This window comes from Aspergillus candidus (genome assembly GCF_002847045.1).
Source record: "Aspergillus candidus strain CBS 102.13 unplaced genomic scaffold BDW47scaffold_40, whole genome shotgun sequence".
Taxonomy (NCBI): Eukaryota; Fungi; Ascomycota; class Eurotiomycetes; order Eurotiales; family Aspergillaceae; genus Aspergillus; species Aspergillus candidus.
The window spans coordinates 93,958-116,981 of record NW_020194045.1 but is presented as its reverse complement, the minus strand read 5'-3'; the positions used below and the strand labels follow the sequence as shown (position 1 = coordinate 116,981).

The window sequence follows — 23,024 nt, the reverse complement described above, 5'->3', positions numbered from 1 at the left end:
TCCTAGCTTTACGTCTGTTGGTTTTCGTTCATCAGGATCAGTAGCGTGGTCACCCCATACCAGCTTAGGCATTATGGTCAAATGCAGATCTTGGGTCTAAAATCTGATTAATCCTGGCCCTCCAATAAACTGCCAATCAAGACAGATGAAGCAGACCGAAAGCAAGTTTAGGTGGTACTAATCCTCCTTTCCAGGACGATCGCTCCTGTAATACCCCGATTAGGCCTTGGCACCAGATATAAGCATCAGCCACCCGCCTCACTGACCAGGAATCAGATTTATCGGACACTGCCAACGAGTTGGGTATGTCCAATGTGATGGGAATTCTTGACCAGAAACCGGGCCACACGTCAAGAGCGGCTCCACATCTGATATAAGCCGGGGGTAAGCATCCCCACCACATAGCTAAAGGGGTCGAAAAAGAAGACTTAGGAACCCATCGTCCACATTGCTTGGTCGCATATTTCTACTTTTCTTATTATACTCCAGGCAATGGGAAAAACCCCGCCCCGCTCCCCGTATAATGTGGAATACATCCACCAGGACGTATCAAGTTGTCTATACGAGAGACAAAGTCATCGATAATTGAATATGCAAAGTGTGGGCAGTCTATTGGCATAGAATGCTCTTGAATGGTACTTCTGTGGGGAAGCAGATATCTCACTGGTAAAGGGCCATTCCCGGCTCGTGCAAACCTAAAAAGGTAAAATTCACGACATGCAGTGACTAGGTTGCCATAATTAGATATCTAAGAATTCGACACTATCATCACTACTTATAGTGGATCCGTCATCTTCGTTGCATCTTTTTATTCCCTTCCCTTAATTCTTCGTAGGATATGATCTATTAATATAATATACTCGCAAAGAATTGCATGCTAAGCTACCCCCCAAACAGTCTTGCGAGCTATCGATTAATAATCTTCGACATTATCTCTTGAAATTTTAGCATATCTCACTCGCCATTGCCACAATTATTTGCCATTGAAGACTGCGCCGTAGGATATGAAAGCATCAACAAGCTAAAGCTGAAGCTGCCAACTCCTTATGCAACAATACATCTTCCAACATACAGGGCCCCTGTCCAGCCTATGGAGATAGACAGCTAAGGGAAATTCTCTATTCTACTCCGACTGAGCCCATGGTCTCCTTCTTAGGTCTATATCACGCATCTCCAAACTTCCGTTTCCAATGGTCTTGCCCAAGGCCTGCACTGCAAATTGGAGCATGCTACGCTCAGCGTCGAATGTGGTCTCGACATGACATTCAAAACGATACATCATTCGGCCATCAATCATCCTATGGTTAAACTCGTCCAGGTTGAGTTGAGTAAAATCAGCCAGAACCTGACCGACGAGACACACCGCTAATGGTCTCATCAGTGACCTGGTTTTCTCGATGGAGGGACCTAACCTTACCACTATGGTCGATTGTAGTCGGGGGAAATGGTAGTCTACAGGCATATATTGAGATGGGTGGCGTCAACAGGTCCCCCGGTTGATAGATCCAGGAAAGGCTTTGCAAATGACGGTGTCCCTGGGGGTATCGTTTATCCTAGAGTGGGAGGTTTATCAGTGTCTGCGTTATAGGGGAGCGGAATCTAGATGAGCATACTTTCCTGAAAACCCAAGAGACCATACCATTGACAACCGTCCCCTCGTCAAACATGTCCCAACCAGTAGTATGATCCGGGTTAGTGTCAGCGTCCAATGGCCGGGAAGTTTCAAACCCATAGTGCTGGGGACAGCGCTGGGTCACGGTGGTATGTCCATGCAGACCACACAAAGCAGCCCCAGTAGCAACGGCTAATTGCCTACATTGCTGTCAGCATCCAAATTGTGGCAATTTCGTATAGGGAAGGTGGGTAGCAGTACGGTTCTGTTGGTATAGTCACTAATAGCTTTCCGGGTTGATGATAGCGTCGAAGTGCCCTCTGGAGGTATGGCGAGGCACCGAATCCCCCAGCAATGACTATCTTCTAACATTCGAAAATAATTAAATTCCTTCCTCGGCAGAATCTTATGGATAGCACTTACATTTATCACTGGATAACCACGCGCTTTGTCGGCAGCTTTGAGCTGCGTGTCGATTAGTTTGATGATTCTTGTAACCACTGGGTCGAATAAGCTTTGGAAGTCGCCGCAGGAGAGGAGAATAGCTCCTAAACTATAATGCCGAGCGTCATGGTGGTTTGATTTCATTTTCAACAGGAGACGGACTGCATCTCCGGGCACGCCACTAAACCTATGTTTGGCTTTCTCAAACGCATTCATGAAATCGCTCCCCGGCGCAACTAGCCTACGAGGCAAGTCTTCAAAAGCAGATCCGAAGCGAGTGGTCATAAGTTGATAAAATCGGCTGTCGATGGCCGTGCCGCCACATTTACCTCCTATAGACTATCAGCCTCGTCCATGTGTAGCCGAGTAGTAACGAAGTATACCTTGGACTGCGGTGATCTTCTGAACGTGGAGGGTAGGAGAGATACCGGTCACTAAATAGGTTGCAATATCCTTAAGCAGATCAATCAGTCGAAAGATAGACAAAATGGGTGACAGTCATGTCTCGGACAGGAGAAATATCTTACCACGGTGCCACCCCCACAATCACATATCAACACACCATCTCCGATCTGTCAAGTTAATGGCTGGCTTCCGGGAAAATCCATGTTTGACATACCTCAAAATCCGCTGGGTATCTTTGAAAGACAGCCTTCGCAGCCGCTTCAGGCTCTGTCGTGATGAAAAGGCCGTGATTCGGGCTCTGTCCAAACCCTGCCCGAGTTGCTGCTTCTTCGGTCTTGATCTGGGCCTGCTCGGACCAGGCTGCCGGGACTGCGAACCAAAATTCCACGGGGAGAGTTTTGAGATCATCTTTAATGATCTTGTTCAGTGCTTTCCCCGTTTGCCGGTATATGTGGCCCAGATAGTCCGCGACCACATCCACAGGCGCCTTTCCAGCGGGCAGATGGAAAATCCCCAATGCAGCGGCATGGTTTAACGCATCATCATCAAAATTGGTCAGATTTGCATCGACATCAAGTAGAAGCTTGGTCCACGAGCATGAAGCCATTCCCGGTCGAACTTCAAAGCCCCAGGCCCGACATTGTGGTGAACCACCCTCATTGGGCTCGGTGTAGGCGATTCTAGATGGCACCTTGGCTTGTGCGAAGTTTCGGGGCCAGTCCGTAATGTAGTCAAAAATGGCTTGAGAGGCTTCCGCCGACGCCAGAGTATCGATTAAGTGGACACCTAAAACGTGCGCGTGGATTTAAATGAGCAATCCTGGCTGCTTTTGGCAGACGCTTGTGTGGTCTTACCTGTACAGGTCGTCCCATAGTCCACACCCACGATGATCTTACGGTGCGGCGAAACTGAAGACATCGGGAAGGGGCTTGGTAGATGGATACGATGGTACTATTTCTGATAGATATGTGAATCGATGCTGTTTGTAGAGCATCTCCAGCGGTGTGCTTTTGCCGGCTGGATAGCAGGGCTTTTTAACTCTTTTGATCACACCCCTCATGGTGAAAAGGTTCCTGCAACTAGTCATGGTCATCTTATTCCCATAACCCCAAAGACTAGCCAGACAATCGTCCACCATCGTGATGTCTTACATCGCTCACCGTCATAGTGTCTTGCGTTGCCCGCAGTCTGTGGCATCCCCCCGGACAAATGCGGCTTGCTCTGCTCCCCTTTCATTGTGTTTCGGGTAAGCCACGTAGCCCCTGCAGATTTCTGAGGAAGGTGCAATCACAGTGCAGCTTCTATTCCTGGGTTTTATTGATGCTGTTTGTTGCCACTGCGGGGTGCCGTGGTACATGTCCCGTATCCGACAAGGTAAACAAAGACACCAAGCCCAACACCCCTTTCCCACCCACCGCCACTTGCCCATCAAACCCCGTTTTCTCCGGATAAAGCAAAAGGTAAGACAATGAAGCAATAATCCGGCGCGGTCAGCGGGGTGCGAAGAAAGCAGATGGTGGCACAGGGTCTCGTGAGACATGTTCAGGACAAGGAGCCTGAATCAGAGGGGACAGGCATGGGTACTTAAAGACATCCGAAACCTGGCGTTTTCTATCACTGTCTCGGATAGACACATTACTTTGGCTGCCTCTAGATAAACACTCATCCAACCAAACATCCCTCAACCCGTGGATTTGGGGATCATGGCGAAGGCTGGCAAACGAAAACCACTCCCTGACGGGATCCAGGTACGAGACCATAAATCCGAGGAAACACCCGTTCCCTATGGACGCTACTCACACACAATTCAATCAGCCCCCTCCTCCTTCCCTTTCTTCTCAACCAAGCCGCAAGCGAAAGGCACCGAAAGAGCCAGCTGCACCAAAGCGAAGGTCTAGCCGTCTCAGAGCCAAGATGTTCCCGGTAACCACGTGGAAAGTCGAAGTGAACCACCCTCCTCCTAAAGAGGAAACGCCGGAGGAGATAATCCAAAGACTTGAAAAAATAATCGAGAACCTCAGGAAGAATATCGGCAAGATGAGGGTTGCAAATTCCTACATACATGGAAACTTTGTTTGTTGGCGCGCCGGAGCGATCGACGAATGGCCGCATTTGATGGGCATGATATTCCACTGCGCCACCCAGTGGGCTTTCAGACACGGTCATGTTGAAATCCAGGCTCTTGACCGCTTGACCAAGGAGCAGAAGAGCCAGCTGATTGCCAGTCTGGACGGTTACTGCTTGCAGGAGGACTATGACACACTCCTGTCGCACATTTCTCCCTCCATTCGTGATCACGTTCCACATCTATTCCTCGCAGCGTATCTGATCAAATTCATCGTCAAGCATTTTTTCAAGCGCCCTTTTTGGTCTATGACTACCAGGCCCGACCCGGCTGACCGTGGTAAATCTGCGCTGCACAAGGACACCATTCTTGTGGATGAGTTGGAACGTTTTTATGAGATATTCGCGAAAGGTATCTTTTCCCTTTCTTATATCGATAGCCTTGCGTATTTTGTTCTTCCAAATACTCATAGAATGTGGTCTTTTTCCAGTCGGTCTAGACTATGCCCGTGCCTGGCAAACCATGACTTTCCGTCTTTGCAACGCCGTGACTCGAGACCAAGGGCTGGATGTGACCTTTGGAAAGCAGATGCGCGAGCATAGGAATGCTGCAAGCAGACGCTTTGTCTCCACTCTGCTGGCTGATCCGATCGTCCAATTGCTTCTTCGAGAGCCCGAGTTCCCGCTCGATGAAATACAGCGGGTGGACAGCCTCGGCGCTCAGTTTGAAAACGCGGCTCAGACAGCAACGCTCATTTCTAGTGACGCTACCTTCATGGAGGTCTACGATCTTTCCAACCTGGCGCCTCAGTTTCACCACGCGTCCGAGAGCGTCAAGGCCTGGCCCCTACATGACATCGATTATAAAAAAGGAGAGACGACGCTTGATGGACATCGAGTGGTGCTTCTTACTGAGCCGGCCGTAGTCGGGTTCTCAAAATGGTCGGCGAGCACTGAAACATACGTGGCGCTAAAAGGGTTTGTACTGATCGAAGATCTGCGGGATTTACTCTAGGCCTGGAGAGGCAGGGAAGGGGGGGACAAAGTAGTGAAGCGATGATGGATTTGTTTTACCCTGAATTTGACAATCTGTAGACCCATGGTCACTTTCTGTTTCGTTCCGTAGTACATACATATACAAAGATGATCACAAAACGGCCAAGTGTGAATTCCGCGAAATAGATTCACCCTCTAGGGTCCCCTCGCCCCTTTCACGCGTCGTTGAAGAACTCCCAGGTCGCATCGGGAGCCAGCGGGTTTCCCACGCCCAGCGGGGCGGCGTCGTGGCCGCCATCATAAGCGATGACCGACACCGGACGCTCGGAGCACTCATAGTCCGTCCGCGCCGACTGCCCGCTGCCGGGCGCGGGCTGGGCCACCTCAGCCGGCTGGCAGCCGTTGTTCTGGGCGAACTGGTTGGCCAGCTCAACGCCGCCGTCGAAGGGCAGCACGGCGTCGTTGATGCCGTGGATGGCGAGGTAAGCGATGGGGTCGGTGCCACCGTCGCAGCCGCTGATGACGCCGCCGCTGAGGACGCTGACGGCGCGGAAGGCGCTGGCGCGGGCGCAGGCCAGCGCGTAGCTCATGCCGCCGCCCCAGCTGAAGCCCGTGGAGAAGCGGGCGGTCTGGTCGACGCAGAGGTCGGCCTCGACCTGCTCGATGATGGCGTCAATGAGGGCGACGTCCTCGCCGCCGTTGTTGGCCCAGCCGGCGTCGCGGCCGTTGGGGGCGACGAAGATGGCGCTGCCCTCGGCGCGGGTCGCCAGCCCGTACCAGGGCTCGACGCTCTGGCCGTCGACGATGTTGTTCATGTTGCCGCCGCGCCAGTGGAGGCCGAAGATGAGCTTGTGGGGCTTGCTCGAGTCGTAGCCCTCGGGCACCTCGAGGATGTACTCGCGGTCATCGATGTTGTGGATGCCACTGGTGAGGGTGGGCTCCTTGCCGCAGCCGGGGGAGTTGGCTGCATGGGCAGTGGTGAGGAGGCTCAGGGCGAGGGTCGGGAGGATGGAACGGACCATGGTGTATAGAATGATTCTGATGACTGGATTTGAATTTGTCTGGTTGAGTTGACAGTCGGAAACAACAAGAGACTCGCGGCCATCAGCTCGTTTTTATATCAAGCGCTCCAGCGCACGGATGGGTCAGCCATCCTGATGATTTCTTTCGTCTGGCTGCGGGTGTGAATGATGCTGTTCGGAACGCGTCCAGTCGACTTCCTCGAATCATGCCGTCTGAAACTCCAGTTCATCAGGGATGAACTTGTCACCGGCTAAATTTCGAAGCATCATGCACCCCGGCTCAGACATAGTTTATCAACCTGAATCTTATTTCGTCCCTGCTGATCATCGATCCGACGTCAAGATGAAACCAACCACGCGATGGCCAAGACTTGGTCGGCAGTTAGGGCTTCGTTCACTCCCGAGGTGGATCCCGCGCCTCGGCCAGTATACTTAGTATTCACCGCATTCAATGCTCATGTTTACGGATTAAGACCTTCAGTCTTTTCTCAGGATGAATGTCAGAGTATCAGATAATAGTGTCTCGTAAATGTCCAAGCCATGAGAATGTTTTATCGCAGACGCTGAAATGCTGTTATTCATATACGGACAACCTGATACAACCGTGCGTTCTACATCTCTAGCAACAAAGCATATAGTCTGGCAACAGTCACATTCTGCAGCCGCCCCTAATCAAACTCTACCAAAGTATATAGCAAGTCCAAATGAAATCAACTGATCCGCCACGGCAGCAAAGCTTTAACCAATATAATCACACCGGAATTTTGCGCTTTTAGCCACGGATGGGATTCCACATGGGCCCTGCGGTCAGGTCAGACAAGATCGGCGAGTGTGGAGTATCAGACACTCGAGGGGAACCCACACATGTGGATCATGAAACGGTTGTCCGACTTTGAGGACGCCACCTGTCGGATGTTTGGCAGGGCCGGACAGGGTTATTGTGCTGTCTCGCCCACTGTATGACAGAGTCATTCGTAATCCACTGCTTCGGATTAGATATGGAGAGAGCGGCAGTTGGAGACCGGACAGTTGCCGACGCGTTTCACTGTCCCACTATATGTTCCAGACCACGGGGCTATCTTCCTAATAAGATGGTTTAAACGGAATAGAATCATGGTGTTTTCCTACGAATAAAATCTCCGATGTCTTCCCTTACGCTCACTATATTCCATGGACATATGGCCATCGGTCATACTCCCAGCTATCATCGTGCACTTCCCACAAAACATCAGATATCTATTCAGCCGGTCTGCGACGTGGACTGGAATCATCCAAACTAGAGTCCACCTGTCCAACAGACAGCACCCTCACAAAATATGTAAGACCGGCATCTGTCCAGTGCCCTGGTATCTCGCAAGCATCTTGCGATTATCCCTCCACAAAATCCACCGCATTAGCCCAGCGCAGAAAATGCACGCCACGGCAAACACAATCAGGATGATCATCCCCGGTCGATACCGTGGGGCGTCCTCGTTGCGAAAGAAGTAAGGACTCCATATGTAGCTGAGGGCGCTCATGACCTCGACAATCGCCGCCGCACACGACCGTTCCTCCGACGTCTGACTGGCGGCCGTGGCCACCCACGCACGCGGGATGGAAAAGACGGCATCGCTGCCGGTGATGTAGAGGAACGAGGCAAAGTAGCGGATCGCGGAGCGGGTCGTGCCCATATCGACGGCCAAGCCGATGATCATCAACACCATGGACGCCGCGATGGGCGCGCTGCGGTCGCGGAACCGGTCGCTCAGCCAGGCGACCACGAGCTGGACGACCGCGCTCAGCATGCTCGGTGGTACTGTGCACAGGAGCGTGACCACGGTGCCGCCGATGTGCATCCCCTCCACCATTGCCGGGTAGAAGCTGGCGTACCCGGTTGTTGAGCCCTGTGTGCAGGCGATCAAGCTCTGTCTCTGATCAGTATTCCTTTGAATTCAATAACGACGGGAAAAGGAAACCCACCAAGACCCACACGCGAGGGTCCCGAATCGCGAGTTGCAACCCATACCAGACCGACTGGTTCGACTTCTGGTTCGACACCTGGTCCTGCTCAATGCGCTCGACGGCCAACCGCCTTTCCTCCTCGTTGAGCACCCACCGCACCGCCCCCGTTGTCGTCTTTGGTGTATCGAGGAGGAGAAAAAACGAGATCAGAGCGGCTCCCAGACTGACCGTCCCCTCGATAATAAACAGCCACCGCCAGCCGCCGAGGCCTCTGTGGCCCTCGAGTTTGGAGTACACGCCCGCAGCGATCAGCCCGGCAAACGACGACGCCATGATCGAGCCCGAGTGCATCACCGCAACGCGCAGCCCCAGCTCCTGCTTCGTGTACCAGCACGACATGAGCCACAGCGCGCCGGGGGAGAAGGGCGCCTCGAACAGACCGAGCAGGAAGCGCGTCCCCGCCATTTGGGAGTAGGTCTCGCAGGCGGCCATGGTGGTCGCGATAATGGACCACAGCGTGGCAAAGGTCGACAGATACAGCGAGGGGCGGACACGCGTAATCAGCATATTGCTCGGGATCATCATCGGGATGTACCCGACCGTGGCCATTGCCACGACGGTGTTGTACTGCGTGCCGTGCATACCAAGGTCGTCTTCAAGGGAGCTGAGCTTTGCCTGTCTGTAAACAAGTGTCAATAGGTGATAGCGCTCTGTGCTTGGTGTTTAGAGCCAAGTCTCACGAGATGTTGAATTTATCCAGATTCTTGAGCATGTACAGAAGCCACAGCATCGGCATTAACGTCAGGTCCAGTTTCCGGACGAGACTTCGCTCGATTGCACGCATTGATCCGTGACTGGACAGCTGGTCAACGACATCCTCGCTGGACGCTTGTGCCTGTGCTGCAATGGGGTATTTGGACGCGATAGGGCCATCTTGGGTGGCATCCATCTTCAGCAGAATGTATGTTCAAAGTATCACCAGCGACAATGGAGCTGGCGCGTGTTCCGAGTTTTATACGAAGACACCGTGCGCAGCGGGGTAGATACCACAGCGCTATCGTGCCCTTCCTGCAGAGCTAGGCCATGGGCTATTGCAGAAATACGAGCGTAGCTCTCGCGATCTCATGCGAGATGACGATCTTGCACGGCCCTTCCCGCCATTACCACTTCCTTCTGGCCACGATCGGGGTAGTGGATTGGGTTTTGGAATGGGGCGACTTCAATTCCCACCCTATCATTTCATAAATTCTGTCGTGTTGTCCGGGATCAGGGCTGGCTGGCTGGTCTATGTTGCGGTGTGATCCATCTATGCAAAAGAGGGGTAATATGGGTCAAGCAACCATCAATTGATTCCCTTGTAATGTAATCTTGACATTCAATGGACTTTGATCACTTCCAGAGAGTATACACTTGTATTTCAATAGTGAAGTCTTTTGTCTAGTGAAGGGTTTCAACTTACATTTGCAGGACATTTATAACCAATGAGACGGATTAGAGTATAGGAGACCGTGCTTATTATACTTTTTATTCGATGAAATTATCCCCTGTTGTTTTTCGTAAAGTTTGAAGTATGACAGCATATTCTCAAATACAATTACCCCATTTGATAGCGTGTTAATCTATATACCAGATGTACCCAGGTGGAGCGACCGGTAGTTTTATATGTTGTATCACACTAGCAGAGGGATAGACAAGGTTCCATTTGCTACAGCACCTATATTGGGGTCTGTTTTGCCTGTTGATTTCATAAGAGTCCTTTTAGGAAGGAAGTAGGAGCTACTTGATAATTTTATTAACACCATACAAATTTCCATGGAGCTAGACGAGCTCAGCTAGTTTCCTTAATAAAGCATGAGAATGAGATGGCTACAGTATAATGTCCCCATTCGTGGCACATAAATTCCACGTCAATGTCTATTGGTAATTTGTTATTGCTGGGACAAGCTTGAGTTACATCTTCCACCTACATCAGGGCGTGCATCATAATGAACACCGAAATATCTTTCTTGTGGCTGTTCCTGTCATTGATGACGATCCAGTTCATGTAAACAAATTGTAGAGCTATATGTATATTGTTAAACCAGGAGAATCGTGTCCAAATTGCCAAGCTGAATCCAATCATTGAGTAGACCAAGCCAGCCCACCCTATTCTGCCCGAGGATTGTTTTGTCTGGAAATCCCCACGTTAAATCAGATATCAGTTTTCCGTGGAGCAGTGTTTAGACTTGGGATTATCATCGAATAAATCATTGTATTAGGAGGGTTCCTTCACAGCACACATTTGGAGGAATCAGAGATACTAACTAATACTATTCATCACATCCCTTGACTTCTTACATAGATATACGTCACGCACCTTCATATAACTGATTAAAGAATAGATATGATATCACTTCGTCTTAAAGCCCGCATGGCTAGCCTTTGTGCTAGAGGCAGTAGGCAATCACTAGTGCTTTTCTCAAACCTTATACAATCGACTTGAGCCATCACTATCAGTGAGAAGAGATGGTGACTATATTTAAATGCACGACTACATTTTTGAGGGCCAGACTTCAACTCAAAGAGGTCACTGGGATACACACAAGTGGCCAACTCTCATACGCCGGCAAATTATATCCCATCATAAGCAGCGCAGGCACTCAAATTTTACCTTACTCATTCCAAACCTATCCCTGCTGTCAATCCTGTATGTAACTCCATCGCTGACCGCCACCTTCGTGCTCATATGTGTGATTATGGTTTTTAAATGCGGCATGTCTGGCTGCATTCGAATGATACAGGTCCCAATATGTACCCACTTAAGGGAATACGCATGTCATCACGAAGGTGTGTTTTCAACTCCTCCCCGGGGTACCACTCTATATCCAGTCAAAATCGACGCCTGCGTCGTAAAGTACATCGGCAGAAGCAGAGACCCAACTAGTCGGATCCCGATTATCTCTGAGGGTGGTTTGCAAAGCAGTCCTCTGGTAGGAGCCAGACTCCACATCCCACAGCTCATCACTATCAGGCATGCTGAACGACAAATCAGCCAGAGTCAACAGCTCATCTCTGCCACGGCTGCGATCGCCATCCGTCGATCCCGCACATGCTGTCATCCGACACACTTTGTACAGGGCTAGTCCCAGCCGCTTGATCTCTTCCACGCTCACCCACACCATAGCCAGCGGCGCCGTGGCGCTGTGCTGCGCAAGCATCGCCGGATAGAAGAAGATGCGGCTTCGCCGGCAGGTCTGCACGAGCGCCAGGAGCAGCTCGTATTCGTCCGTTTGGATGTAGTAGCGCAGGTTCAAATCAAATGCAGCCTGGTCACCTGCAAGAAGTAACGCAAATATGGACTGCAGGAGCACACTTTGGAATGTGGCGATCGGCCAAGGGGTATTCTGATTTCCGTCGGGTGTGGAATCTAGCACATACCAGCGGTCCTGATATATATCAGTGGACATCACGTGAGTGGATCTAAAGGGAGCGGGTTGGAATCTCACCATTTGAGAGCGAATGGCAGCACACAGATTGCGATGTAGATCTCTTGCTGAGTCCCTCGATTTTCGGCCGCCTTCGATCCATAATCCGATCATGACAATTGATTGGATGAGGATACAAGGTTCGTGGGATAGATCGAACGTGCCCCGGTGGAGAAACGGCCATCTCGGATGAAACTCCCGGAAGTAAATGTCGACATAGTCCTGCGCAACCCACCTCGGGGCCCCCGAGGTAGGAGGGCTAGGGATACTGGATTCAGCCGGTGCTGGACTCGGCCGGCGGACCCGGTGGGAGAGTATCATCTCCACGTTGTCATCCACAGCACGCTGTTCTTCCGGTGCACTGTCCTTAGAAAGACATGGGACGCCCCGTTTCTCACACGCACTGCATGGGAAACCACCGTGACAGCGCTCTTTCCGACCGTGACATGCGCTGCAAGCCTTCTGAACTCGCGATGGGAGCGGGTCCCTACGCGGATGATAGATTCGGATATGGCGGCGCAAGAGGTCACTGGACACAAATTAGATGCAATACGATCATGAAAGACACCCTGACATACGTCCCTTCTAGTCAAGCTGCTCTCGCAATAAGGGCAGGAAAAGCGATCATCCTTCTCATGATGCGCCGCCACATGGCGCTTCAGGTGTTCCCTGCGTCGATAATTCGCCCCGCAGTCGGGGTACGTACAGTAGAATGACCGCGACGGCATTCCTGTTTGTATCTATATCTTAATATGATCGCCCACTAAGATATTAGTTCGGTGGCGACTAGAGGGACTCGTTGAAGAGACGGATCCAACCACATTATATACCAGCCCCACATCCGCGGGGTTCCGGCATCCCACTCGGTCTCCCGCCTGGTTATGTATCGATGACAAATGCCTCTTACAACAATCATATAAACCACCAACCCCTCCAACAAGGGGTCCATTAAATCTCATACTCCATAATCCTCACAAATTTCACCTACAACTGAAGCTCGCATTACCATGTCATCCACCGCCCCGTCATTCCGCAGCCTTATCGGCCTCCCTCCCTCGACGGCTTCCGTCCAAGATTCCACGCTTATCATCGTCGATGCCCAGAATGAATACGCCTCGGGCCTTCTGCAGGTCAAACACGTCGACGCCAGCCGCAAGGCCATCGCTGAGCTTCTCTCCCGCTACCGACACAACGGCGACGGCAAGAACATCGTCCACGTCGTCCACCAAGTGCCCGCAGGCGCGCCGGTGTTCACCCCCGACACGGCACTAGCAGAGGAGTTCGCCGAGCTTACGCCCAACGCGGGGGAAAAAGTCGTGAAGAAGCAGCACCCAAACTCGTTCGCCCAGACTGACCTGCAAGAGTATCTGGGCGGTCTGGGGGCGAGGGGCCAGAAGATCGTTCTAGTCGGATACATGGCGCATATTTGTATCTCGACCACTGCTCGAGCCGGCAGTGAATTGGGGTATGATGTTGTCGTTGCGCAGGATGCGGTTGGGGATCGTGATATCCCTGGTGTTGATGCTGACCAGCTGGTCGCGGTGGTGATGAAGGAATTGGCCGATGGGTTTGGTACAGTGGTGTCTGTTGCGGATGTTTCTGCTTAGGGTTCTATATCATGTACTGTGATTGTTATACGCCATTATCCTAGGTTTAATTATCATCCTTGCTGCTAACAACTAGTACAGTGATCAAAGGTGGACAGTGTCTATATACTTGATTTGGCTATGCAAGTATCCGAGATTCGTAAATTTAACCAATAGACAGATTTCTGTGACCAGTCCACCACGAAGGATCTCTGCTGTGCGACACCAACAATCTATGTAACATCCGCGTGGGTCTCCCATGCCTGAGACAAAGCAACCACACATAAGTGTATATGTAATAATTGCGGTCGATTTGGGATAGATAATAAAGATTCGAAACCAGAAGATTGTTGGTGATCTCTTGACAGTGTCTTGAGTCTCTTGACCAACTGTAAGTTGAGCCTCGCCAAGGGAATGAAGCAGCCTTGAAGTACAAAAGTATTCACGCAATGCGGGGTAACCTTACTTGTCATCTTTCTTTTGAAATAATCAAGGCTGGCAGGATCTTGTCAAGGACACATTGCTGAGCATAGATGACCATTAGTCAGTCGTGTCTCCTTCTTTCATCTATGTATAGCCCATTCTTGCGTACCAGATAGATACTACAAGGGCTGTTAAAGGTAGGCTTAAATACTGTAGAAAGACCAAGAGGAGCACCTACAGTACAAGGTAAAGATTGTCTCAGAAAGGTTGTCATTTTAATAGTGTAAATTTATCTATCCTTCTACTGGTTTCTCCCTGGGGATATCAGTCGCGTTAAGCGCTATACCAAAAGTCGGTTACCGTTTTGGCGACGCGGTTATGATTTTTGAGTATTGTGGAACCATGCCACGGACCAAAAAACTAAATGCCCTCCGGCCTGCAATATATAATGACTGACATGTATACTTCATCTCCACACAAAAACATACAACAGCCGGGATTCGCATGTGGTCACCCACCATACTACTAACCGGCCGGCGTGTGGCTTAAGTACGGCTGAGCGGACGGGAAGCCCTGTTCTCCACACCCTATGGTCGTATGTACTAGATGTCAGTTAACACAGATCCATATGGATCATATACCCACTATGATCAAACAGTTCCATTGAATAATGTCGGTGTCCTCTAATATGGCGACAGGTCTCTCGAGGTTGGTTAATTTCCTCCCATATTTATTGACTACCTGGCAGAGTCCTCAACGAGCGGGATTTCCCAGTATTTCTCTATCATACTCCCTAGTGTCACCTGCCTCGTTACTTCTATGGTGTGAACAAGAGACATTGTTTCTTGTTGTCTAGGCCGTGTCATCTCCAGGCCTTCTAGGGAGAAAAAGCGGACATATAATCTCCAACACGGCATCCAGCTCCGCAATTACCGCCAGCTAGACTGTTCAGCGTACCTTCTTCAAATGAGATAGAGAATCACTTCTTGGGGTGTGTGATACTGACGATCGGCATTAGCAGATCCAGAGTGGTCAGTGTTATCCTCCCCCGCAGGCTACTGCGTTTCGATCTGCCTTTGTTATCCATCTCCTTATCTTGGAAGGAAATGATCCAAGGGAGCCATATCGCAGCATTTAACATATCACTTGCCATTGGGATGCTCTGGAGTAGGCGAAACAATAAGCAACAGGGCAGGGAAAGCTTCATGCGGGTTTTTTCAGACGGTGGATGCGACTTCAGCTCATGGCATTAAAGGGGATATGTGCGCAAGGCGGTCGTGAAACATGATGGGTATTCATCAGTGTCAAGCCGAGGGGGACAATGGAACCTTATGTAGATGACCGGCGGTAATTTCCCAAGAATCCTCCGATGGCTTCCAATCTTACCTAGCTGGGTCAAAAGACGTACTTATCCATGGGGCTACGAAAGCCAACATGTACCTGACAAGTTGGCAGACATTCCCTACTGTGCATGGCAAGGTTAGATAACAAGATTCCCCCTCGTGTTGTCCTACTGTTGCGAAGCGCAGAGGCCGTATCCGTGATAGTAAGAAGCTGCCACTAGTCGCCGCTGATAGCGATAACATTATCACCAACTCAAACAAATTGATTTGACCCAGGGAATGTCCACAACAATCGCATCTTCCAGCACTCTGGCACAGCGTCGAAGAGAGTCGGAATGTGCGGTACCACTTTTGGCACCGCTTGGCCATCTTCATTATGTAGTTCAGCAGCGAGTACTGAGTCCAATTAAGTCTAGAAAAGATTACCACTGGGTCACGAAAATGGATATCAAGACACCTTCCCACTCCAATTTGGTAACCTTGCAGTTATTAAACTAGTGTGTATACATACACAGACGAAATGAGCCTGCCCCCCAATTTCTTTCTTCCAATTTTAAAAACGAATGCCAAAGCTTATTATTCTACTTTGGGTTAAAGTATACTTGGCGTTTTTGTTAGTAGATAACATATTTCAAGCTGAATGATACAGAGACAGCCAATGCTGTTGTCTGCACGTCAAATTCAAAAACACGTGTTTCGTAATATACGGGATAAAAATAGAAATTGGATCCTCTGGGATGCGGAAGTTTCACCCACTCATTATTAGCTTAACACGAGTCCTTGCTTTTAAACTTCAGCAGTTTCAACGAATCCTATACATAGGGATCACCTCTTTTTTCTTTTTGAATCCCAGCTCCATTCCTTGTATTGGTCAATCGCCACCAAGAACATAATGGCTCAGATCCAAGGCCACTGCGACGCCCGGTTTTCTAAGCTACGCGACTTAATGCAAGAGTCCATCGAGTCCGGACAAGATATCGGTGCCAGTCTGTGTATTAATCTCGACGGCGATAACGTGGTGGATATATGGGGGGGCTACGCCGACGCATCGACCAAGAGACCATGGGAAAAGGATACGGTAGTGAATGTCTTCTCGACCACGAAACTAGTCACCAACTTGGCGGCTCTAATGCTAATCTCGCGTGGTTTGCTTGCCCCTGAGGATAAGGTGGCCCAGCACTGGCCTGAGTTTGCAGCAAACGGGAAGTCAGAGGTTACTGTCGGCCAAGTCCTAGCCCACACGGCGGGCCTCAGCGCCTGGAAGGACAATATGACGCTGGAGGACCTATACGACGTCGAGGCGGCAACCGACAAGCTAGCGCGCCAGGCACCGCTGTGGTCTCCCGGAACCGCCATGGGATACCACGGCATAACGCAGGGATTCCTCGTCGGAGAGTTGGTGCGAAGAAAAACGGGGATGTCAATCAACAAGTTCGTAACGGAGGAGATTTGCCGGCCGCTGGGCGATGGGACGGACTTCCAGCTTGGATGTCGCAAGGAGGACTGGAACCGGGTGGCCCCCGTCGTACCTCCACCAGGGCCTTCCATCCAGGAGGTGCTTAGCCAACAGGCGGGATATAAGCAGGACTCGATCGTCATGCGCACGCTTTGTAACCCCGAGCCCACGGCCGAGGAGGCTAACACTGAGCTCTGGCGGTCCAGCACGTTGGGCTCAGTTAACGGTCACACAAACGCTCGGGCGTTAGTCAAGATCCTCTCTTGCTTCTCGCTCGGCGGCACATGTGCGGAAGGAGGGCATCGCCTGCTGTCGACCGAGACAGTGAAACTGGCGCTTACAGAGCATGCGACAGGAATAGATTTGGTGACGGGGCGGAGCGGGAGGCGTGGACTTGGGGTTTACCTCACCGGGCCTGGGTCGGGGATCGTCGAAGGCAAGCTGCCGGAGGGCAGTGTTGCATGGGGTAGTGGATGGGGTGGTTCAATCGTGGTTATGGATAGCGACAGGAGGCTCACAATCGCGTACGCTATGAACAGGATGCTGAGCGCGGAACATCCTTCCCCAGCAGCATATATCAAGGCAGTTTATGAGATACTTGGAGCTACCCAAGCTTCCTATGATCTGGACAAGCTTGGTTCAGAAACTGCATAATCATGAGTTTGACAGAGGTAGAGGGACGAAAGTCGAGGTTCTGGGAAGTTGACGGATTGCCAAAACTGTTCAGCGCCAAGTAAAGATCGCAGTATCATGTACTTTTTGACTCCCAACTAAGTCTTAACGCGGTTCCCTTTACCAATATGCAGACACTGTTGTGGTTCCATATCGACATTTCACTTGTCAGGGATTCCACATCCACGGATAAAGGCGGATGAGCTCTACTTTGCAAAGCCTTCATCTCTTCCGCAGTGAGCCATTCAACACTGTACTTGATACCTTCTAACCCTGTCACGTATTCTATCCCAAGTTTGATCGTGCCAGCGACATAATATGCAGAAATCCCGCCGGGATCAATACTATTATGCACCACTATGCCCTGCGACAGCACTTGTTTGCCAATAACCCTGCTGTCTGGAGCCTGGCCTTTGGCTGTAAACGGGGACCCTAGATCTGTTATGCTGCCTTCGCATGTTGCGCCACAAGGATTGCTTGTACAGCTTGAGTTTCCAGATACCGGCTCTTTGTATAGCTTATCCGCCGTCTGGGAGTGTAGCTGTACGCTCTTTTCGCACGACAGCTGCTCTACATCGAGTTGCGTTAGGCCAGATTTTGTTGTCTCTGAGACGGGAATCGTGAGGAGGGTGCTTTCGTTGGGGGGCGGGTATGTCGTTTTTCGTTGTCTGGTGAAGAGCATAGATAGGCTTTCCTTAATAGAACTCTCGAGTGTTTTGTTGAAGCGTTCCTCTAATTCTTTCGTCTGAGGTAAGGACGGCAGTCGCCAACCAGGATACAATCTCCCATGACATTTCGGCGTATGTACTTGTTTGTGCAGGCAAATTAAAGCGCTGCATAAAAAGCAAGCGTCTTTGCTTGAGCAGACGAAACGGGGGAACAATGTCGGCCTTTGCAGTTCGCAGTAAATGACTAGCTGAACCTCCGCATGAATCTTAGCTTCTCGTAATGTCCTGCGTACCTGTTCTGAGAACAGGGATACAGATTGCACCTCGGTGTAGCCCAGAAGGTGATATACCCGGCTCAACCTCTTCTGGTCAGAGTATTGATGATCGATTCGAGTAATGGAAGATTCTATGTCAGGAGCGTATGTGCCGATCGATGGGAGACAAAACGCGTCCCTAGGAAGCTTGACGGGAATTGCTGTCATATTTCGAGCTACGCGGAACCTTTTTGCTATCCGTCGAAGTATCCTAGGAGCCTCGGCGTACCGGGAGATTTTTCCGATAACGTTCAGGAAGCTTTTTTTCGCCTCGCGCTGCAGCTCAGGTGCCGGTATCTCGTTAAGCATGTCACTGAGCTGGTTCAATTGGTGTAAGTGGTTTATTCCCCTGACCAGGTCACTGAGACGAACGGCAGTCTGATGACGCTGCCACGAATCTATCAGACTTGTAACTTCTCTGGCTTTATCTCTGAAGGATATTGCAGTAGCCTGAAGAGGCTCACTCGCACACTTTGCCGCGACTCGCGCGGCACATTTTAGCATATTCTGCAAAATCTCCCTTATTGGTCTCCTCGATTTCCTGGCCTGATTTCTATTCGCTCTTAAACCCAGTCTGTATAGAATGCGTAATGAACACATGTCGACTATATTCGCGAACAAGGCCCTCTCGACGACTGATGAGTCTTCTAATCTGATATCAGATCTGCAACATAACAATGCAAACTGTGCCACTCACGTTCTAATACAGTTTGCAATATGGCAAAAATTGTATTAAATCTCTCTTTTAACGCATGAAGTATGGAATCGCCGTCAGACCATTTGCTTTTGTTTATCGCGACAAGTACGTTCAACTTGTTGGTGTCCTGTTCGACGCAGATGGCAGGGATATGGTTGGGATCCTCCTCTGTTTGTGCTAAGAAAGACAGAGTACCGACCAAGCTCCGCTCTTTGTCAATTGGCAATTCATATTTCTTTGCTAAATCAAAGTGCTCTGGATATTTTGATGATGGTGCTGTAGGGATAACTTGGAGGGGGCTCGTACAGTTTACTGAGTGGAGGAGGGATAGCAGAGCGATGTTTTCCGCACGGGAAATGGCCGGGATATTTGGAATACCTTCCATCGAGATCACAAGCTGTCAAAATGGAGATACCGTATTGATTTTCAATCCATGAAGGTTTAGGCGCTACATCGACAGTTTCCCTCTATGGTTCCACTGACGATATTTGGCCTAGCACGAACTGACAGCTGGAAACCTGCCCCGCATGCTCAGCTAGAATCATGACCATACCTTACAAGCTCATCAGTACTGATTAGTATCTGGTGTAGGCAGGTAGTTGCGTTCGGACCAGGGTCTAGTCAATGTAAGGAGGCTTGGGCCAGCTTGGGCCGATATCCGCTTATCCCTCTTGACTTACAGTCCTATTGGATTATCCCATAGAATGACAGACTTAACAATTCATGGTAATTTAGCAACGAAAATATGCCACTACATACTGCACTTCTCTGAAAAGAACATTTGATGAAATTGAAGAGAGATTAGGCTGCGGGCTCGCGTCATATGTATCCCATTCATTTCAGCACCCCAGACAAGCACGATGTATGATTGGTGTGGTTTTACATGCGCGTCGTGACGGCAGTACATGAACAGTCCTAAAAAAGAGGGGTAGAGGAAGCCGTCGCCACGGTGTCTAACACGAGCCTAGGGTATATCTGCTGGCCGGGAACCAGATGGCACTTTATATTCTATCACTTATACAGCGCGGAGTTAGAGTCAACCGGAGTCGAATTTACTTCTTCCACCTCGATTAAGTTTAACCTTCTTGTTTCTATCAAGTCAAATATGTCCTCCGGCACCTCGTCCCCAGCAGAAATATGTCTGGCCGTTGCCATCGACCATCGGATTCGTTCCCTCTTCAAACCTATCCGCACCAAAACGCAGGTCAGGATGCAAGGAGACCATGTACATGCACAACTGCTAGAAAGCCTTGCTGTTCAACGGAACGACAGACATATATCTGAAGATGAAGTTGATGTAACTCTTGAATTGTCAGGGCCCCGAACTACCGGAGGGATCACTGTGCTACTACAGCAGCCTTGGAAATTTCATCCCTATTGGAAGGGAATTGAAGCGGTAGTCAACGAATCACGAACCCTCTCTGCAGTGGACGAAGCGTTCAATGCTGTCTCATGTGGGACTATCTCGACAGGGAGCTCAGAATTGTCTATCATCGATTCCCTACCGTATGTCAGACCGCAGGACAAGCTTTCGAGTGGGGACAAGTTGAGAATACGCCGGGTCACCAGCCGCATCATCATGACGAAAAATCCAGAGATAGTACTTTGTATGTGGGGCCAGGCTAAGCATAGCGAAACTACTCAGACTATGTCCGAGCTTCGAAGCTTGGGTGTTGGCCGTGATTTTGATGAACCAAAATTATCGTTACATCTTGGATCAGGTATCGAAAGAGTGAACTCTTTTCATCCGAGCTTTGCAAAGAATTACAATCCTTACGACAGTTGCTTTCGTCAACTATTGCTTTTAAACGTTGCGAAAGCGTGTCGTATATATGAAGGTACCTGGAGCGAGGAAGAGTGGATGGACGATTTGAAGAAAAGGTGCAGAGATGAAGCCAGAGCCGGAATAAGTATATCACCTTATTGTTATCCTAGCAGGCAGTCTTTGCTAACGTCACTTAGACCGATGTAAAACGTACGCAATCCACCTTGAGAGTTGTTCGGTACAAGCCACACTTACATCTAGCTTTTAGGGACCTGAAGTATTGCGTCCGCCATTTGGGATCTCGATTGGACCAGATAAGGAAATGGACTGTCCGTTGGGTTGTCAGCAACCAAAGCCACCAAATAGAAGATATATACAACGATCTTCTACGAGAGCGGATATCAGAGCGATTCAACGATGCAAGTCTATGCCTTTGGGAGCTTTGGTATCAAAATACTGTTGTCCATCCGGACGACATCACACCTGATAACCGTGCGGAAATATCGTCAGGTGGAATGCAGTGCTATTTGCTTCTGACGGGGATTATTGGCCTCATTCGAGGCTATCGACGTCTCTCAAACGGCACGAGCCGAGGTGTCTACGATCCACACTCTTTGAAGAACCTTATCAATAGTCTTACAGTCGCACACTCCCCTGTTCATCAAAATCTTTGGACCATTATGGGACGATTTCTCGAGAATCTTAACCTGTCGTTCACCAAGGCGGATGAGGGGAAGGCGTACATCTTTTGCTTCAAGGATATCTCTGAATTATTCTTATCAGTTGTGGTGAGTGTGGAAAATGTACTCCAAGACTTACTGTGCCAAAGGCATGGCCAAGCTGTAAAGTTACAGGGACTTGAAGACTGCATAGCAGGCTTGAAAATTTGATTTTCATTCCTAATTATATTCCTAATTATATAGTTAGAGCATATCTGGTCAAGAGCATACTTATAACCAGCCTCAATATCACAAAGCTTCTAAAATTACTAGATAACAATAATATATTATCAAACTATACTAATCTTGTTATATCTCCTCCATGATTACCATAGACTTCACTTCATCAATATATGCAAGTCGCCATCATACTAAAACACGCTGGAACAATGCCATTATTCCCGCACTATATAATGATGAACCCAAAGAACTCCAAAAACCAGCCCCGGCATCCATAGCCAATATAAACAGGACCAATCGGAATCCCTATGTTCCAGCACGTAGATGTTGGTTGGGCGCTGACCTTGAACCAGCCCATCCACCAGCCCCATACATAATACACCATCATCGTCAGCCAAATCATAACCCAAGTGCCAATAAGAGCCCGCCCCCACCACGGTATGGGACCCGTCGATCTAGAGGTATATGATAATGTTGTAGTAGGGCCGCCGGGGCGTTCTGCACTGAGATGCCATCCAGTTTCATGCTGGGCGTGGTAGGAAATGTGCTCGACATGGTCATGTCTGATGAAAGAGTTCCCTGTAGGGTAACGAACATTCCTTTTTTGAACGATGCTTTGCTGAACTGGTTCGAAAGGCTGGCAAAATTCGCTGCTAGGGGATGTCCAAACAAACCCCGGCGGTGGCTCAATGTGCTGTGCAATATTTATGGGAAATCTGGCGTGAGCCAGACGAGATGACGAATTAGTATCGTGTGTGGGATTCAGATCGGTGAAAGTCTCATTCTCGCCGGAATCCTCCGGCCAAGACCAGGATTGACGCCTTGACGCGGCTGGTTTCGCTGCAGTCTCCATTGTTGCCTCGAGCTATTGTGAATAGAGTAAGATTGACTGGAGACATAATTCATCGAATGCTGGGCCTTTTATGTCCGAAGGGAATGTCCAAAGGGACCCGACAGTCCTTGAATACGTGGGATCCGAGCGCGCCTTGACATCCCATTTTCCTGTTGGCACTGCCACCACACCAAACGCCAAATGTGTTGAAATCTCGTGTTTGTTAACTATTCCGAGGGATCTGTGCGGGCCGCAACCATGAGCCTCTAATGGGAAGATTGCCCCGATACTGCTCGTGGTTGACGGTCCCTGGTCTACACAATGCTTCCGCGATGCAAACCCGAGTATGAAATACAGTACGCAGGTGTAAAGACGCCGCATTTACTGCATCCTTCGCATTGACCACAACCTGCGTATTTCG

General features: G+C 49.9%; 9 protein-coding genes across 9 annotated transcripts; 4 read left to right on the top strand and 5 right to left on the bottom strand.

Annotated features, from left to right (window-relative positions):
- Positions 1–1,123: 1,123 nt before the first annotated feature.
- BDW47DRAFT_119142 (Hsp70 family protein) lies at positions 1,124–3,379 on the bottom strand (the record flags this gene model as incomplete). The annotated part of the gene is made up of 9 exons (XM_024815312.1): positions 1,124–1,365; positions 1,418–1,553; positions 1,614–1,812; positions 1,874–1,977; positions 2,036–2,388; positions 2,440–2,509; positions 2,584–2,628; positions 2,676–3,247; positions 3,316–3,379. 9 exons carry the CDS (start codon positions 3,377–3,379, stop codon positions 1,124–1,126), a joined length of 1,785 nt encoding a protein of 594 aa, XP_024669954.1.
- A 785-nt stretch (positions 3,380–4,164) lies between these two features.
- On the top strand, positions 4,165–5,540 carry BDW47DRAFT_133182 (uncharacterized protein; the record flags this gene model as incomplete). The annotated part of the gene is made up of 3 exons (XM_024817772.1): positions 4,165–4,209; positions 4,277–4,937; positions 5,017–5,540. The coding sequence occupies 3 exons, from the start codon at positions 4,165–4,167 to the stop codon at positions 5,538–5,540; spliced, it is 1,230 nt and encodes a 409-aa protein (XP_024669953.1).
- A 196-nt stretch (positions 5,541–5,736) lies between these two features.
- BDW47DRAFT_127680 (alpha/beta hydrolase family esterase) lies at positions 5,737–6,543 on the bottom strand (the record flags this gene model as incomplete). The annotated part of the gene is made up of 1 exon (XM_024816752.1): positions 5,737–6,543. One exon carries the CDS (start codon positions 6,541–6,543, stop codon positions 5,737–5,739), a length of 807 nt encoding a protein of 268 aa, XP_024669952.1.
- A 1,190-nt stretch (positions 6,544–7,733) lies between these two features.
- Positions 7,734–9,433, bottom strand: BDW47DRAFT_133180 (MFS general substrate transporter; the record flags this gene model as incomplete). Its single annotated transcript, XM_024817771.1, has 3 exons — positions 7,734–8,447; positions 8,503–9,163; positions 9,225–9,433. The coding sequence occupies 3 exons, from the start codon at positions 9,431–9,433 to the stop codon at positions 7,851–7,853; spliced, it is 1,467 nt and encodes a 488-aa protein (XP_024669951.1). The 3' UTR covers positions 7,734–7,850.
- A 1,671-nt stretch (positions 9,434–11,104) lies between these two features.
- On the bottom strand, positions 11,105–12,676 carry BDW47DRAFT_133178 (uncharacterized protein; the record flags this gene model as incomplete). The annotated part of the gene is made up of 3 exons (XM_024817770.1): positions 11,105–11,909; positions 11,970–12,410; positions 12,527–12,676. 3 exons carry the CDS (start codon positions 12,674–12,676, stop codon positions 11,343–11,345), a joined length of 1,158 nt encoding a protein of 385 aa, XP_024669950.1. The 3' UTR covers positions 11,105–11,342.
- Positions 12,677–12,879: 203 nt separating this feature from the next.
- BDW47DRAFT_109494 (putative isochorismatase family hydrolase) lies at positions 12,880–13,760 on the top strand. Its single transcript, XM_024813479.1, has one exon. The coding sequence runs from the start codon at positions 12,956–12,958 to the stop codon at positions 13,553–13,555; it is 600 nt and encodes a 199-aa protein (XP_024669949.1). The 5' UTR covers positions 12,880–12,955; the 3' UTR covers positions 13,556–13,760.
- A 2,273-nt stretch (positions 13,761–16,033) lies between these two features.
- BDW47DRAFT_109493 (serine hydrolase domain-containing protein) lies at positions 16,034–17,495 on the top strand. Its single transcript, XM_024813478.1, has one exon. The coding sequence runs from the start codon at positions 16,193–16,195 to the stop codon at positions 17,408–17,410; it is 1,218 nt and encodes a 405-aa protein (XP_024669948.1). The 5' UTR covers positions 16,034–16,192; the 3' UTR covers positions 17,411–17,495.
- Positions 17,496–17,504: 9 nt separating this feature from the next.
- On the bottom strand, positions 17,505–19,010 carry BDW47DRAFT_133177 (nucleic acid/nucleotide deaminase domain-containing protein; the record flags this gene model as incomplete). Its single annotated transcript, XM_024817769.1, has 1 exon — positions 17,505–19,010. One exon carries the CDS (start codon positions 19,008–19,010, stop codon positions 17,505–17,507), a length of 1,506 nt encoding a protein of 501 aa, XP_024669947.1.
- A 1,171-nt stretch (positions 19,011–20,181) lies between these two features.
- Positions 20,182–21,079, top strand: BDW47DRAFT_133175 (uncharacterized protein; the record flags this gene model as incomplete). The annotated part of the gene is made up of 1 exon (XM_024817768.1): positions 20,182–21,079. Exon 1 carries the CDS (start codon positions 20,213–20,215, stop codon positions 21,077–21,079), a length of 867 nt encoding a protein of 288 aa, XP_024669946.1. The 5' UTR covers positions 20,182–20,212.
- Positions 21,080–23,024: the final 1,945 nt, after the last annotated feature.

Excerpts from the sequence above, each read along its gene's own strand:
- BDW47DRAFT_109494 (XM_024813479.1), top strand. The coding sequence starts at position 12,956 with ATGTCATCCACCGCCCCGTCATTCCGCAGCCTTATCGGCCTCCCTCCC.
- BDW47DRAFT_109493 (XM_024813478.1), top strand. The coding sequence starts at position 16,193 with ATGGCTCAGATCCAAGGCCACTGCGACGCCCGGTTTTCTAAGCTACGC.